At 41.6% G+C, this 16,192-nt stretch overlaps 1 protein-coding gene across 2 annotated transcripts in view; it reads left to right on the plus strand.

Annotated features, from left to right (window-relative positions):
• Positions 1-14,154, plus strand: part of cpped1 (calcineurin-like phosphoesterase domain containing 1) — a 212,052-nt gene extending 197,898 nt beyond the window's left edge. For both annotated transcript variants that reach the window (XM_073060486.1, XM_073060487.1), the window contains exon 4: positions 13,573-14,154. In XM_073060486.1, the coding sequence (XP_072916587.1) occupies positions 13,573-13,823 (251 nt within the window). In that variant the 3' untranslated portion in view covers positions 13,824-14,154. The remainder of the gene's footprint in view (positions 1-13,572) is intronic.
• The last annotated feature ends 2,038 nt before the right edge of the window (positions 14,155-16,192 follow it).

Raw genomic sequence — 16,192 nt, forward strand, 5'->3', positions numbered from 1 at the left:
CCATTGCTACACCACCATCAAGAATGCCTACCTTGCTATTCCACACCCTCACTTCGGGAAGTCTGATCACCTGACTGTACTACTACCCCCTGAGTATAGGCAGGGACTGAAGACTATAGCACCAGTAGTGAGGACCAAGAAGGTATGGACAAGGGAGGCACAGGAGTGCTTACAGGACTGCTTTGAATTCAGGGATTCATCTTCAAACCTGGATGAGTAGGCTGCAGTTGTACCAACTTCATTAAAACCTGTGTGGATGAGCGTATGCCCACAAAGACTTACTGTACATTCCCAAACCAAAAGCCATGGATGAACCAGGAGGTACGTCGTTTGCTGAAGGCTAGATCTGTGGCATTCAAATCTGGCAACCCAGGCCTGTACCAGAAAACCAGGTATGATTTGCGGAGGGCTATTTCAAGAGCGAAGAGACAATTTCAAACGAGGTTGGAGGTGACACCGGATGCACAGCAACTCTGGCAGGGTCTGATGGAGTACCTGGTAAGGCTCTGAAAACCTGTGCCAACCAACTAGCAGAAGTATTCAAAAACATTTTCAACCTCTCACTGCTACGGGCATAAGTTCACACTTGCTTCAAAAAGACAACAATTATACCAGTGCTTGAGAAGAATAATGTCGGCTGCCTTTAATAACTATCACCTGGTAGCACTCACGTCAACAGAGATGAAATGCTTTGAGAGGTTGGTCATGACTAGATTGAACTCCTGCCTCAGCAAGGACCTGGACCCACTGCAATTCGCCTAGCGCCACAATAGATCAATGGCAGACGCAATCTCAATGGCTCTCCACATGGCTTTAGACCACCTGGACAACATAAACACCTATGTCAGGATGCTGTTCATCGGCTATAGCTCAGCATTTAATATCATCATTCCCACAATCCTGATTGAGAAGTTGCAGAACCTGGGCCTCTGTACCTCCCTCTGCAATTGGATTCTCGACTTCCTAACCGGAAGACTACAGTCTGTGCAGATTGGTGATAACATATCCTTCTCGCTGACGATCAACACTGGCACACCTCGGGTGTGTGCTTAGCCCACTACTCTACTCTATATACACTTGACTGTGTGGCTAGGCATAGTTCAAGTACCATCAATAAATTTGCTGACGATACAACCATTGTTGGTTGAGTCTCAGGTGGTGACGAGAGGGCGTACTGGAGTGAGATATGCCAACTAGTGGAGTGGTGCGTAAGACTAAAGAGCTGATTGTGGACTTCAGGAAGGGTAAGATGAAGGAACACATACCAATCCTCATAGAGGGATCAGAAGCAGAGAGACTGAGCAGTTTCAAGTTCCTAGGTGTCATGATCTCTGAGGATCTAACCTAATCCCAACATATCTATGTAATTATAAAGAAGGCAAGACAGTTTATTACTTTATTACAAGTTTGAAGAGATAGAAGCATAGAAACATAGAAAATAGGTGCAGGAGTAGGCCATTCGGCCCTTCGAGCCTGCACCGTCATTCAGTATGATCATGGCTGATCATCCAACTCAGAACCCTGTACCTGCTTTCTCTCCATACCCCCGATCCCTTTAGCCACAAGGGCCATATCTAACTTCCTCTTAAATATAGCCAATGAACCGGCCTCAACTGTTTCCTGTGGCAGAGAATTCCACAGATTCACCACTCTCTGTGTGAAGAAGTTTTTCCTCATCTCGGTCCTAAAAAGCTTCCCCTTTATCCTTAAACTGTGACCCCTCGTTCTGGACTTCCCCAACATCGGAAACAATCTTCCTGCATCTAGCCTGTCCAATCCCTTTAGAATTTTATATGTTTCAATAAGATCCCCCCTCAATCTTCTAAATTCCAGTGAGTATAAGCCTAGTCGATCCAGTCTTTCTTCATATGAAAGTCCTGCCATCCCAGGAATCAATCTAGTGAACCTTCTCTGTACTCCCTCTATGGGAAGAATATCTTTCCTCAGATTAGGGGACCAAAACTGCACACAATACTCTAGGTGTGGTCTCACCAAGGCCTTGTACAACTGCAGTAGAACCTCCCTGCTCCTGTACTCAAATCCTTTTGCTATGAATGCCAACATACCCTGCCTTTTTATTTGGCATGTCAACAAATACACTCAAAATCTTTTATAGTTGTACTGTGGAGAGCATTCTGACAGGCTGCTTCACTGTCTCATATGGAGGGGCTACTGCACAGGACCAAAAGAAGCTGCAGAAGGTTGTAAACTAGTCAGCTCCATCTTGGGTACTAGCCTACAAAGTACCCAGGACATCTTTGGGGAGCGGTGTCTCAGAAAGGCAGTGTCCATTATTAAGGGCCTCCAGCACCCAGGGCATGCCTTTTTCTCACTGTTACCATCAGGTAGGAGGTACAGAAGCCTGAAGGCACACACTCAGCGATTCTGGAACAGCTTCTTCCCCTCTGCCATCCGATTCATGAATGGACATTGAATCTTTGGACACTACCTCACTTTTTTTAAATATACAGTATTTCTGTTTTTGCACTTTTTAAAATCTATTCAATATATGTAATCGATTGACTTACTTGCCTATTTATTATTATTGTTTAATTTTATTTAATATTATTATTTTTATTCTCTCTGCTGGATTATGTATTGCATTGAACTGCTGCTGCCAAGTTAACAAACTTCACGTCACATGCCGGTGATAATAAACCTGATTCTGCTTCTCACCATGTGGGTTTCCTCCAGGTGCTCCGGTTTCCTCCCTCAGCTCAAAGACATATTGGTTGGAGGGTTAATTGGTCATTGTAAATTGTGCCATGATTTGGCAAGGGTTAAATTGGAGGGTTGCTAGGCAGTGCAGCTTGAAGGGCAGGAATAGCCTACTCCATGCTGTACAGTATCTCAAATAAATAAAATTATTATCTCCCTTCAAGAACTCTTGCAATTATTTCTTTTACCATCTCTTTCCTAAGCCGAAAAATCCCTGTCTTAATATTTGCACTTTAGGCAAGTGTTTTAAATCTAGAGGTCAGGTGATTCATGAAGTATGACCAAGCATTAAGTCTAATAATTATATGATTTCTGGTTTCTCTTTACACTTGTGGGTAAATAAGATACCTAGTAATCATCCTTTCCTAAAATTCACACCGCTTTGGCACCAGATCTCATTCTCGGGTGTACAGGTGGCTCTTGGTGCCAAGGCTTGTGGTCTTTGCATTACGAAATGGTAATGGGTTTCTAGTGGTTAGTTAAACAAGCACTTAGCTTTAAATATTTGCAGATTGATTGGCTCCTGGTGCCACTCTTGAAATTCCTTTGTACATTCTTGCACCATGGGAAAAATGTTTTGTTTTAAATTGTAAATTTATGACATAGGAGGGGACCATAATTTTAAGGTGAGTGGAGGAAATACAAAGGGGGATGTCAGAGGTAAGTTTTTGACTTAGAGCGATGAGTGTGAGGAATTCCCTGCCAGGGCTTGTGGTAGGGACGCATACAAAAGAGAAATGAATGAAATATAAATTATAATTTGTCTTGTTAGGTAAACAAGGACAGGAAGTTTTCTCTTAAAGGGGAATTAACAACAAGGGGTCATTTTAAAAATAAGAGATCACTTGTTTAAGACAGAGCTACGACAAAGTTTAGTCTCTCAGTTGGCTATGTGTCCTGGGAACTCTCTTTCTTAAAGATCATTGGAAGCTGTGTCTGAGTTTTTTTAAGGCAAAGCTACAGTGAAACTTCACTAATCAGGTCCACTTGGCATTTTGGTGGTGCTGGGCTTGCAAATTTTGTAAACTGTTAGAAGTCCTATTAGTACAACAATACACTTTTATTTGAACCTTTGTTTAGATGTCACAGAGTGGTGCAGTATTTTTACCAATGAACCTGATGCGTTTAAGAGGGTCATCAACAGCACTAAGCATATACATTTATCTGTATCCAGAGGAGCAATCTGGAAAATGATGTTTTTTTGTAACTGGCACAGATTGTCTCAAACTTGCCATTGGGCCACTGCAGGTGTTATATTTAAAAATCATTATTATAACCCTTGTACATACTTCTGATATTTAATAATAAAGCTGGTACAGCCCTCGTTCCCATCACCAGCTATGGAAAAGCTACCAAGCTCAGCAATGTTCCAAAAACTTAGCATGTACTACAAACAGTTTTTTTGCCATGGGCTGCCTTATTCACTTAAATAATTTATTTAATATTATATGAGAATAAACATGAGATGGACAATCCAAGATACAAGTAAATTCTGCAGTAACTTGTCTCCTGCCTCTCTGGTGCATCTCCCACAGTACTCAAGGTCAGTAACAGCTTCTAATCCTGCTCTGTGTGATTACTGACCAACTCCTGACAGCATTTCCTGAACAGGGAGTTTATAAATAAATTGTTGCCTTGGTATAAAATGGTAGACTGATTATATGTTTTGCTAAGGTGGTATACATCTTATGCAAATTAAACTGTAACAAATAACTGGCTATGGAGCAATTAACAGACAGTATTTTGTTTAACAAAACAGTAGAATTACAATCCACCCCTACTCTATTGATGGGTTTTGACAGTCCGCATCAGAGTATTTGGGAAAGCACGTATGTTTTAAACTTAGTAAAAGGATGTTTTTTTGTGAGAAAGTAAACTATTTGTATACATGCACAATGTCTCCTTAGCAAATGTCCCAGCCGTAAGCAGGTTGAAAAGCTGAAATATTAAATACCAGAATTTCTGCAGACACACACACCCACGAGCCGATTAAGAGGAATAAATAAATGCAGGACTGGGAATGGTGGGGTTGCCCTGAGAGATGGCATAGATTTGATGTGCCGAAAGGCCTGTGCCTTGAAGCCATGAAAAATTCTCCATACGGTCTATTACCCGGCAACTGGTTCAAGAAAGTTACTTGGCAAAAAATGCTAGTTTTGAAAATGAGTATTTCAGCTGCTCAACACAAAATGCGGGAAGAACTCATCAGGTGAGGTAGCACATGTTGAGGGGAATAAACAGTTGAAATTTTGAGCCAAGACCTTTCATCAGGACTGGAAAGAAAGAGGACTGAAACCAGCATAAGAAATGGGAGGGAGGGGAAGGGAAGGAACACCCTCCACCCCCTTCCTTTCCAGTCCTGATGAAGCACGGCGACCTGAAACCTTGAATTTTGTTCCCCTCCTTAGACGCTGTCTGACCAGCTAAGTTTCTCCAGCATTCTGTGTTGAGCAGCTGAAATATTCATTTTCAAAACCAGCATTTTTACCAATTAACTTTCTTAATTCAATTGTCAGGTGTTAGAACATATGGAACATGTTTCATGGTTTCAAGGCACAGGCCGTTAGGCATGTCAAATCAATACCAGCTCTCAGGGAAATCCCATCATTCCAATTCCTGCATTTATTCCTTATAACTGGCTCTCTCGTGTTGAACTCCACACAGATTTGCCTGCCAATCACCTACACCTGGAGTAACCTGAGGAAGGATTAAAATTAGTTAGCGGTAACCTGAAGTACTTAATGACAAACTGCGATCTTGTGATTCATTACAATTACTGAATGATTTCTGATGGATTAGAATAATTGATATGCTGAATATTCATTTCATTAGGATTTGGTAGGAAACTCCAGCACATAGGGGAAACCCACACTCCTCCACCCATGCAACCCTTGAGCTCAGGATTAAATCCAGGTTGCTAGAGTTGAGATTCATCAACATCTTCTGTTACAAAAGGTGACTTTTGTGAAAGGAACATACAGGCTTGATGCTGGAACGGGAAAGGCCAATAAAAAGTGTTTACACTACAAGATGGAGTCAGGTCTTTTATTCTAATCCAGGGTTTTCTAGCTGTAAGGAACTACCTGTTAAATAGAAAGGCACATGGAGCAAAGTGCATTGTAAACTTGTGTGGAAAATCTGTGCAGAAACAACTTACTGTAAGTGGGTTAAATGGAGGAAAGTGGCAAAGTACTTTTGGATAATTATCCATTAAAAAGTTTGATGTGTTGTGCATTCAGAGCTGCTCTTCTGCACACCACTGTTGTAATGCTTGATTATTTGAGTTACTGTTGTCTTCCTTCAGCTTAACCCAGCCTGGCCATTCTCCTGTGACCTCTCTCACTAGCAAGGCATTTTTGCCCACAGAACTCTTACTCACTGGATGCTTTTTGTCTCTCAAACCATCCTCTGCAAACACCAGAGACTGTTTTGTGTGAAAATCCCAGGAGATCAGCAGTTTTTGAAATACTCAAATCACCCCGCCTAAACAACAAATGACTCTCTTGACCATGCCTGCATGCTTTTACACACTGAGGCTCTGACACATGTTTGGCTGATTAAATCTTTGCATTAACAAGTTGAACAGCTGTGTCCAGTAAAGTGGCCACAGAGTGTAGATTCCTTTAGCACCACATGATGGATATTTTTTACCATGCGGTTAAGAATTTGGCCCTGATGTAGAGTCTTAACCCAAGATCTTTCACAATTCCTCTCTCCCCTACAGTTGTTGCTCATCCCTCTGAGTTCCTCCAGCAAACAAGAGACAATCGGCAAATGCTGGAAATTCTACCAACACACAAAAAATGCTGGAGGAACTCAGCAGGCCAGGAAGTATCTATAGAAAAGAGTACAATTGACATCTTGGGTTGAAGCCCTTCGGCAGGACTGGAGAGAAAAGGCTGAGGAGTAGATTTGAAAGGTGGGGGGAGGAGAGAGAGAAAAACAACAGGCAATAAATGAAACTTGCAAGGGGAGGGGTGAAGCAAAGAGCTAGGAAGTTGGTGAAAGAGACAGAAGGCCATAGAAGAAAGAAAAAAGGGGGTGGGGAGGATGGAGCACCAGAGGGTGAACAAGGAGATAACATGAGAGAGGGAAAAGTAGATGGGAAATGGTGAAGGCATGATGGGACGTTTGAGAAATCAATGTTCATGCCATCAGGTTGGAGGATACCCAAGCGTTGCCCCTCCAACTTAAGTGTGGCCTTATCAGGACAGTGGAGGAGGTCATGGATGGACATATCGGAATGGGAATGGAAAGTGGAATTAAAATTGGCGACCACTGGGAGATCCCACTTGTTCTGGCAGATAGAGCGTAGGTGAATTCCCTCCTGGCACTAATCCTTGCAAGCAGAACAAGTGCTACCCCGGCCCCTATACTATGCTGTGTTCGGTGCTCACGATGTGGCCTCCTGTATATCAGCGATACCCAACGTAGATTAGGAGACCACTTCACCGAGCATCTACTTGTTTACCGTAGATGCTGCCTGGCCTGCTGAGTTCCTCCAGCGGTTTCTTTGTTTACTCCAGATTCCAGCAACTGCAAGCTCTTGTGTCTCCTGTCTCAATTTATTAAAAATAACCTGGGGAAGGCTTAAAGTAAGTTGGAGGCACATAGTGCACTTAGAAATTATATTCCTGTGATTCATTACAAATGCTGAATGATTTCTTATTGACAGAATGGGAAAGAATATTGGTGCTTTGAATTTCGTTAGAAAAATAATCCCAGTAATTACAACATTAAGTCACCTACACTGGTGCACTTTCACTTTATAAAATACAATAACTAGTATTTTTCTTGGCATTTTTATATTAGGAGGTAATAGGTATTAAGGGAAGATAATTTTCTTCATTAGCTGGTTCTTTATTTTCCAGAGCAATTTGCCTGCTTGTCACAGAAACCCACAGGCCCCTAATATTGGTCCATGGCAGAAAAAGGTTGGGAATGTCTGTTGTAGAGCTTGGCCAATGTATATCATGTTGATTCCAGATTACCAATCAAACAATGAATATCTATCTTGGAGAGTTTCATAGAATTATGAAAATTTATGGTACAGTCCTTGGCTTACTATTCTCATGCTGGATGTTAGAGGAATATAGAACAATAGCAGCCAGAATTGACAAAAGCTCAGTTTTACTCCCCATAGGGAGACAGGGAGTGACGAAGCAGGCGTGTGACGTGCCAGCCGTCATCACTCAGGGCAGTGAGTATAGGAGTGGCCTGAGTTACAGGGAGAGTGGGGCAGGCTTGTTATTTATTCTTTTGAGTGCAGGAGGCTCAGGGGTGACCTTATGAACAGAAATGGTGAATGCACACAGTCTTTTTCCTGGAAAAAGAGGGCATAGGCTTAAGGTGAGAGGGGAAAGAATTTAAAAGGGACCTGAGGAACACCGTCACATGGAGAGTGATGTGATGTGGAATTAGCTACCAGAGGAAGCGTTTGAGGCAGGTACAGTGGAAGACCTTTGAACTGGTGGGAGGGAAGGTAAATCACAGGTGACATATATGTAGTTTGATAATAAATTTACTTTAAATTTGAGGGGAAATAAACATGGACAAATAGACATCATGGTTAGTATGGATGAGTAGAACCAAAGGGCCTGTTTCTATGCTGTATTATTCTATGACTTACTCAAACGATCATCAGTTCCATACTTGGCTTATTAACATTAATGTGTTTTATAATTTTTTTGGGTTTTTTTAGGTAATTAGGTTTTTCTTACGAACTTTAGGTGCTTAAATCTTTCACAATCAATTGTTTGAATTATTAGATAGATAGATACTTTATTCATCCCCATGGGGAAATTCAACATTTTTTCCAATGTCCCATACACTTGTTGTAGCAAAAACTCATTACATACAATACTTAACTCAGTAATAATATGATATGCATCTAAATCACTAACTCAAAAAGCATTAATAATAGCTTTAAAAAAAGTTCTTAAGTCCTGGCAGTTGAATTGTAAAGCCTAATGGCATTGGGGAGTATTGACCTCTTCATCCTGTCTGAGGAGCATTGCATCGACAGTAACCTGTCGCTGAAACTGCTTCTCTGTCTCTGGATGGTGCTATGTAGAGGATGTTCAGGGTTTTCCATAATTGACCGTAGCCTACTCAGCGCCCTTCGCTCAGCTACCGATGTTAAACTCTCCAGTACTTTGCCCTCGACAGAGCCCGCCTTCCTTATCAGCTTATTAAGACGTGAGGCGTCCTTCTTCTTAATGCTTCCTCCCCAACACGCCACCACAAAGAAGAGGGCGCTCTTAACAACTGACCTATAGAACATCTTCAGCATCTCACTGCAGACATTGAATGACGCCAACCTTCTAAGGAAGTACAGTCGACTCTGTGCCTTCCTGCACAAGGCATCTGTGTTGGCAGTCCAGTCTAGCTTCTCGTCCAACTGTACTCCCAGATACTTGTAGGTCTTAACCTGCTCCACACATTCTCCATTAATGATCACTGGCTCCATATGAGGCCTAGATCTCCTAAAGTCCACCACCATCTCCTTGGTCTTGGTGACATTGAGACGCAGGTAGTTTGAGTTGCACCATATCACAAAGTCCTGTATCAGTTTCCTATACTCCTCCTCCTGTCCATTCCTGACACACCCCACTATGGCCGTGTCATCAGCGAACTTCTGCACATGGCAGGACTCCGAGTTATATTGGAAGTCAGATGTGTACAGGGTGAACAGGACCGGAGAGAGTACGGTTCCCTGTGGCGCTCCTGTGCTGCTGACCACTGTGTCAGACCTACAGTCTCCCAACCGCACATACTGAGGTCTATCTGTCAAGTAGACATTTAAAAACATAGACATTTATTTCACTGTTAATTTTGACAAGGGTTATGTTGTGCCTGAGCTCTACCTTACATTACGGAAACTCCTGAGAGTGGTGAGTCAGTGAGATTAACCCTTTAACAGCAGACCAGATGAGTGCAGGAGAACAGGCATGATAGGCAGATACCTTCAAAAATCTAGACTTGATTTCTTTACCCCCAGGCCTATATGCTATTTTATTTGGACACCTATTGAAATGCTCTGTGTCATTAATGATGTTTATGTCTTTCTTTGCTATCCTGGTCTGGATGTGGTTTCTTGCATCCTTCTGCATTGTCCGTGTGTTTAGGTTGCTGAAGTGTGCGGCTATTCACAATGTCAAATGATTGAATAAGGTGACCAGACCATAAAATGTGATCAAGCTGAATAAATTGAAATGTCAAGTAGTATTACCACAGAGCAGCCTTGAGTGACACTGAGTTGCAGAAGGTCTCAAGACTCACATTACCCAATGAAGCTCTTTTCAAAAAAAACATTCTAGATTGCTTTTGTATAATTCAGTTGTTCAAAAATTTTTTCATCAGTGACTTATTTTAAATTAAACTTTACAGAAATATTTTTTAAACATTAAAATGTTAGCCAGTTATGCAAATCTTTCAAAATATATTAGTAAAATTGTATGTCACTTAGTTCTCCAGAGAGAAAAGATATTCAGATCAATTATGAAATTGGAATAACCTGTATCAATTATTGAAGGAAAAGTATGTACTGAGGAAATCATCCTTCACTCTCTTGTGGCTGAAATGTTCATTTATATGAGGGAAATGGTTTCTTACATTTCTAAGATATTACTGTGGAGAATAAAATAATGAGAGGCGGTATGGAATAACAAATTAAGTCATTGTCAAACTGTCGCTGATGTTGGACTTCAGCACTGGCTAGAGTATTCATCGCTCTATTTACCTGCTTCCTCCCAACTCTGTCACTAATGACCATTTGAGTCATAGATACAGCACAAAAACAGACTCTGCAGCTCATCAACCACACATTTACATTAATTCTACATTAATCCTTGTATTTTATTTTCCACATATACTCCTCAATATACTCTCCCTACACGGATTTAACACTCACTCTCACACGGGGACAGATTTAACACTCACTCACTCGGGGACAGATTTAACACTCACTCTCACTCGGGGACAGATTTAACACTCACTCTCACATGGGGTCAGATTTACCACTCACTCTCACACGGGGACAGATTTAACACTCACTCACTCGGGGACAGATTTGACACTCACTCTCACTCGGGGACAGGTTTAACACTCACTCTCACGGGGACAGATTTACCACTCACTCTCACACGGGGACAGATTTAACACTCACTCTCACACGGGGACAGATTTAACACTCACTCTCACGGGGACAGATTTACCACTCACTCTCACACGGGGACAGATTTACCATTCACTCACGGGGACAGATTTACCACTCACTCTCACATGGGGTCAGATTTACCACTCACTCTCACACGGGGACAGATTTAACACTCAGACACTGGGACAGATTTAACACTCACTCACTCGGGGACAGATTTAACACTCACTCTCACTCGGGGACAGATTTAACACTCACTCACACGGGGACAGATTTACCACTCACTCTCACACGGGGACAGATTTACCACTCACTCTCACACGGGGTCAGATTTACCACTCACTCTCACACGGGGACAGATTTACCATTCACTCACACGGGGACAGATTTACCACTCACTCTCACACGAGGTCAGATTTACCACTCACTCTCACACGGGGACAGATTTACCATTCACTCACTCTCACACGGGGACAGATTTAACACTCACTCTCACGGGGACAGATTTACCACTCACTCACACGGGGACAGATTTACCACTCACTCACACGGGGACAGATTTAACACTCACTCACAAGTCTTCCAGATGTGGGAGGAAACCAGATATCAAGAGAACACTTATCTAATCACTGGGGTAACATGCAAACTCTGCACAGACAATATCCGAAAATGGGATCGGACCCAGGTCTCTGGCAGTGATTATTAGCTGCACAGCCTTGCTGGCCTTTTCTTTCAGTACTGTGTTATTATTTGGCTCAAAAGTTAAAACATCACTCCCCTGGTATTTTGAACAACACAAAATGCTGGAGGAACTAAGAAAGTTTGGCAGCATCTATGGAGGGGAATAAACAGTAGCATTTTGGGTTGAGACCATTCATCAGGACTGGAAAAGGAGACAGAAAGCCAGAATAACCAGGGAAAGGAACACAAGCTAGCAAGTGATAGGTGAGGGGTAGATAGGTGGATAGTAGGGGTCGGGGTGAGAAAGTATGGAACTGTGAGCAGATAGGTAGAAGAGGTAAAGTGTTCTCCTGGTATTTCTTTTCCATGTTATCTATAAAAATAAAGCTGCCTAGCCTGCTCTTCTTAAGTGTCAATGCAGGGGATGTGAAAAGCACATCTTCTCACAATGTCACTAAATCAGAGGTGTGACCCTGGCACAATGAGTGAGCATTCTCCTCTGCCATAGGCGTGGAAGTTGAACACCAACCTCTAATTCCAGACTAAGACAGAGGAAAGGTTTTCCAAGGCAACACTGCTCTTCTTTTGCACTTAAAAGCGGCAATACAAGAACTCAAGAATAATTTGACCAAATATTCCCTTTGAACTTGGATATAAATGAGATCACTTATTTGATATTAAACTTCTAGGGCTTTTTGTTATAATTTGTTTGTAACATCACGATATAACTCTGGCTTGTAGCAGCTGGCAGCAACAAACTTGGTCACATTGGGGAATTTCAGAAGCTTTCCCCAAGGTCCCAGCGCACTGACTTGTAAGCTCTGAGGCTTGCCGCACTCTTTTGAAAAGATCAAAGGAAAATAACGTGGTGGGAGAGAAAGCGCCAGCTCACCCTGCAAAGAGAGCTGTGTAAATCTGTGTAGATTTAGTGCTTATAAAAGCATTCTTCGCTGATTCCATTGGCTCTTTGGAACAGCATATCAGTTTCCATATTGCCTTCATTCAGTGGAATCCAGTAGGGTACAGTGGCAAGTAATCATGATTTCAGAGACTAGTTGCAAAATATATAAACACCCTTCAAAATTCCTTGCATGGCTGATATGCAAGCTGATCATTATGGAAACCTTTGACGTGAGGCTGCTTGCTAAAAGAAGCTAAAGAAAGAAGTGAAATGCATCTAAAGATAAAAGTAAATAAAGATTTGTCACACGTGCACTGAAACACACAGTGAAATGCTTTGTTTGAGTCAAATCAAATCAGTGAGGATTGTGCTGGGCAGCCCACAGTTGTCACTATGCTTTTGGTGCCTACACAGGACTGAAAGAGGCTGCAGAAGGTTGTAAATTTAGTCGGCTCTAATCTTGAGCACTAGCCTGCAAAGTACCCAGGACATCTTCAAGGAGCGGTGTCTCAAAAAGGCAGCGTCCAGCACCCAGGGCATGCCCTTTTCTCAGTTACCGTCAGGTAAGAGGTACAGAAGCCTGAAGGCACACACTCAGCGATTCAGGAACAGCTTCTTCCTCTCTGCCATCCGATTCCTAAATGGACATTAAATCTTTGGAGACTACCTCACTTTTTAAATATATAGTATATCTGGTTTTTTTGCACAATTTTAAATCTTTTCAATTTACGTATACTCCAATTGATTTTCTTATTTATCTATTATTAATTTTTTCCTTCTGTATTATGTACTGCATTGAACTGTTGTTGCTAAGTTAACAAATTTCATGACACATGCTGGTAATGATAAACTGGATTCTGATTCTGATTCAGAACACACTAACCCTAACCCATACATCTTCGGAATGTGGGAGGGAGCCAGAGTAAAGCCACATAATAACTGGGGAGAATGTACAGTCTGCTTACAGACAGTGGTGGGAATTGAACCCTGAACTTACAGCTGGCTGTTGTGAAGTGTTGTGCTAACCACTACACTACCACGGCAAACTCAAGCCCCAAGCTTCCCAACAATATTAATCTATCTTAATGCATGGATTTTTTTTTATCTGTTCCAGGTGTGAAGGCTGTCTTCTCTGGCCATTACCATCGGAACGCCGGTGGCAAATTTAATAACCTGGATATGGTGGTGACTTCGGCCATAGGCTGCCAGCTGGGACCGGACAAGCATGGCGTGCGGGTGGTGGCGGTGACAGAGAACCACATCCATCACAAATACGTCAGTCTGGATGAACTCAGTGATGTTACAGTGAATGAGGTTATCTCCCACCATAGTGAAGGGAATGTTCCAAACCTCCACCTTCACTGAATGAATAGTGGTGAGAAAGGGCTGTTGAGGACCATCAGTGGATAAGTTTAACCACTGCTGAAGTTTGTTGATTTACTTTAAGATGTTATAAAGTCAGAGCTTCCATAGTGCAAATCTACCAAATAGTTTTACTATATTTTTTAGACGGATGACTGTTATTTTAAGCAGATATGGGTATAATTTTCAGGCTCTTTGTGGCTCTATTTTTGCTAGTGACTGTGTCATCACTGTCAGCTGTCACCACTTGAATTCATGATGTATACTTGGCTCTCTATACAGTCTGTCACACTCTGAAGTGTCACAAATAATAAAAGAAATATAAGCAAGAAAAGCCAGAAATACAGCGTAATTAGTAAAAGTGGTAGTAAGGATTTGGTGTTTGTTGTTAGGTAATCAATTAAAAAAATTACAGCAATTTTCTTCTGACACAAGGCACGATTTCACATGTGATACAATTTAATGATCACTTCAGAGGCTTGCCATTGGACAGTCTCAGGCAGGCACTTGGGTATGTGACCAACCAGAGTGTTAATTGGATGTCGCTGTGGTAACAAGGCAGCTTGAGCCCATTGTTACTTTCATTTCAGACTGGCTATAAATGCAAAAAAAAAAACCAAAGTTTTTATACTCCCCCATAATTCGGAAAGCAGTTCCGCACATGGGAAATGTTTTGGGGTCAGTATCAGCCCAAAGTCAATGCTATTGTGTGCGGTCTGTTGTTTCCAGTGTAATCAGACTGGTGGGATTCTGGACACTGCAAAATTTGTTGCTGTGTCAATGAGCTGTGAGCACAACAATAGTGGTTATTACTCTAGTGCGGCATTGAGAGTGTGTCACATGATCCGAGAAGTCGTCTTCAAGACAACATGTCGATAAATACAGCACAAAAAAAAAGCATTGTCTGGTCATTATCAGATTTCTTTTTGAGGGCGTTTTTGCTTTGCAATTTCTATACAGTAGCTGCTTGTTTCCTGAACAACAACAGTGTGGACACTTACTGCGATCATGGAGGGATTAGATCAGAGTAAGCATGACATTTCTATAACTCTTCACAACAGTGATTCTGTCTTTAGTTCAGCTGAATTATACAAAATAGCAAAGCTTAAGTCAATTTCACAAGAAATAGAAAAAAACTGCTGGAGGAACGCTGGTTGCATCTGTGGAGGTAAAAGGATGGTGTTTCGGGCCAGGAGCCTGCACTGGACTCGGTATTTGGACCCACTGTCCTTTAGTACCCATATTTACTGCTTGAGACACTGAGGTGCTCCAGCCATTTGCAGATGCTGGAATCTGAAGCAAGAAACAGCCTCTCGTGTCTCCATTTAAATTTCCCAATGCACGATTAGCCCATTTGGCCCATCAGGTCTGCACCTGCATTTCATCACGGCTGGTCCATTTTCCCTCTCAGGCCCAATCTCTTTCCTGTCCCAGTATCCCTTCATAGATAGATAGATACTTTATTCATCCCCATGGGGAAATTCAACTTTTTTCCAATGTCCCATACACTTGTTGTAGCAAAACTAATTACATACAATACTTAACTCAGTAAAAAAAAATATGATATGCATCTAAATCACCATCTCAAAAAGCATTAATAATAGCTTTAAAAAGTTCTTAAGTCCTGGCGGTAGAATTGTAAAGCCTAATGGCATTGGGGAGTATTGACCTCTTCATCCTGTCTGAGGAGCATTGCATCGATAGTAATCTGTCGCTGAAACTGCTTCTCTGTCTTGATTGCCCTGATTAATCAGGAATCTTATCAACCTCTGCCTTAAATATACCCAATGACTTGGCCTCACAGCTGCCTGTGGCAAGGAATTCCACAGATTCACCACTTATCATGTAAATCTCCAGTGTATACTCCGAACTTCCATTACTTTAACTCCCAGCATAGATCATAGATGTGTAAGTAACATTGCTTGATCATTTGATCAGACAAGTGGAGTGGGTATCAGTATTGGAAGAATCCAAGTTTTCCGATACTTTAACATGGAAACTCTAGCTTTAACATTTCACTTTGCAATTTATGCCTGATAACATTTGAGAAATAATATTTAAAAAATCACAAGACTTTATTGAAGTTAATGTAGTGCAACAGCCCAAAACTAATTTGTGTATGCTTTCTTAAGCTTAGCATTAGCTGTCAGTAGAAATGGATTCAAGTTTTAAGCCAGCATATTATTTATAATACACGCTTGGAATTCCATTTACATGAGAAATAGAGCCTGAAATAGGCCATCTGGTCCTTTTAGACATGCTACACCTTTTATCAAGTACATGTCTGATTTTTTTTTAACCTTATCACTATCCTCATAACTCTCAATGTTAAAAAGTCTCAATTTCTGTTTTGAATGAGTTAATTGTCTAGA

Source organism: Hemitrygon akajei, chromosome 11 (genome assembly GCF_048418815.1).
Source record: "Hemitrygon akajei chromosome 11, sHemAka1.3, whole genome shotgun sequence".
NCBI classification, from domain to species: domain Eukaryota; kingdom Metazoa; phylum Chordata; class Chondrichthyes; order Myliobatiformes; family Dasyatidae; genus Hemitrygon; species Hemitrygon akajei.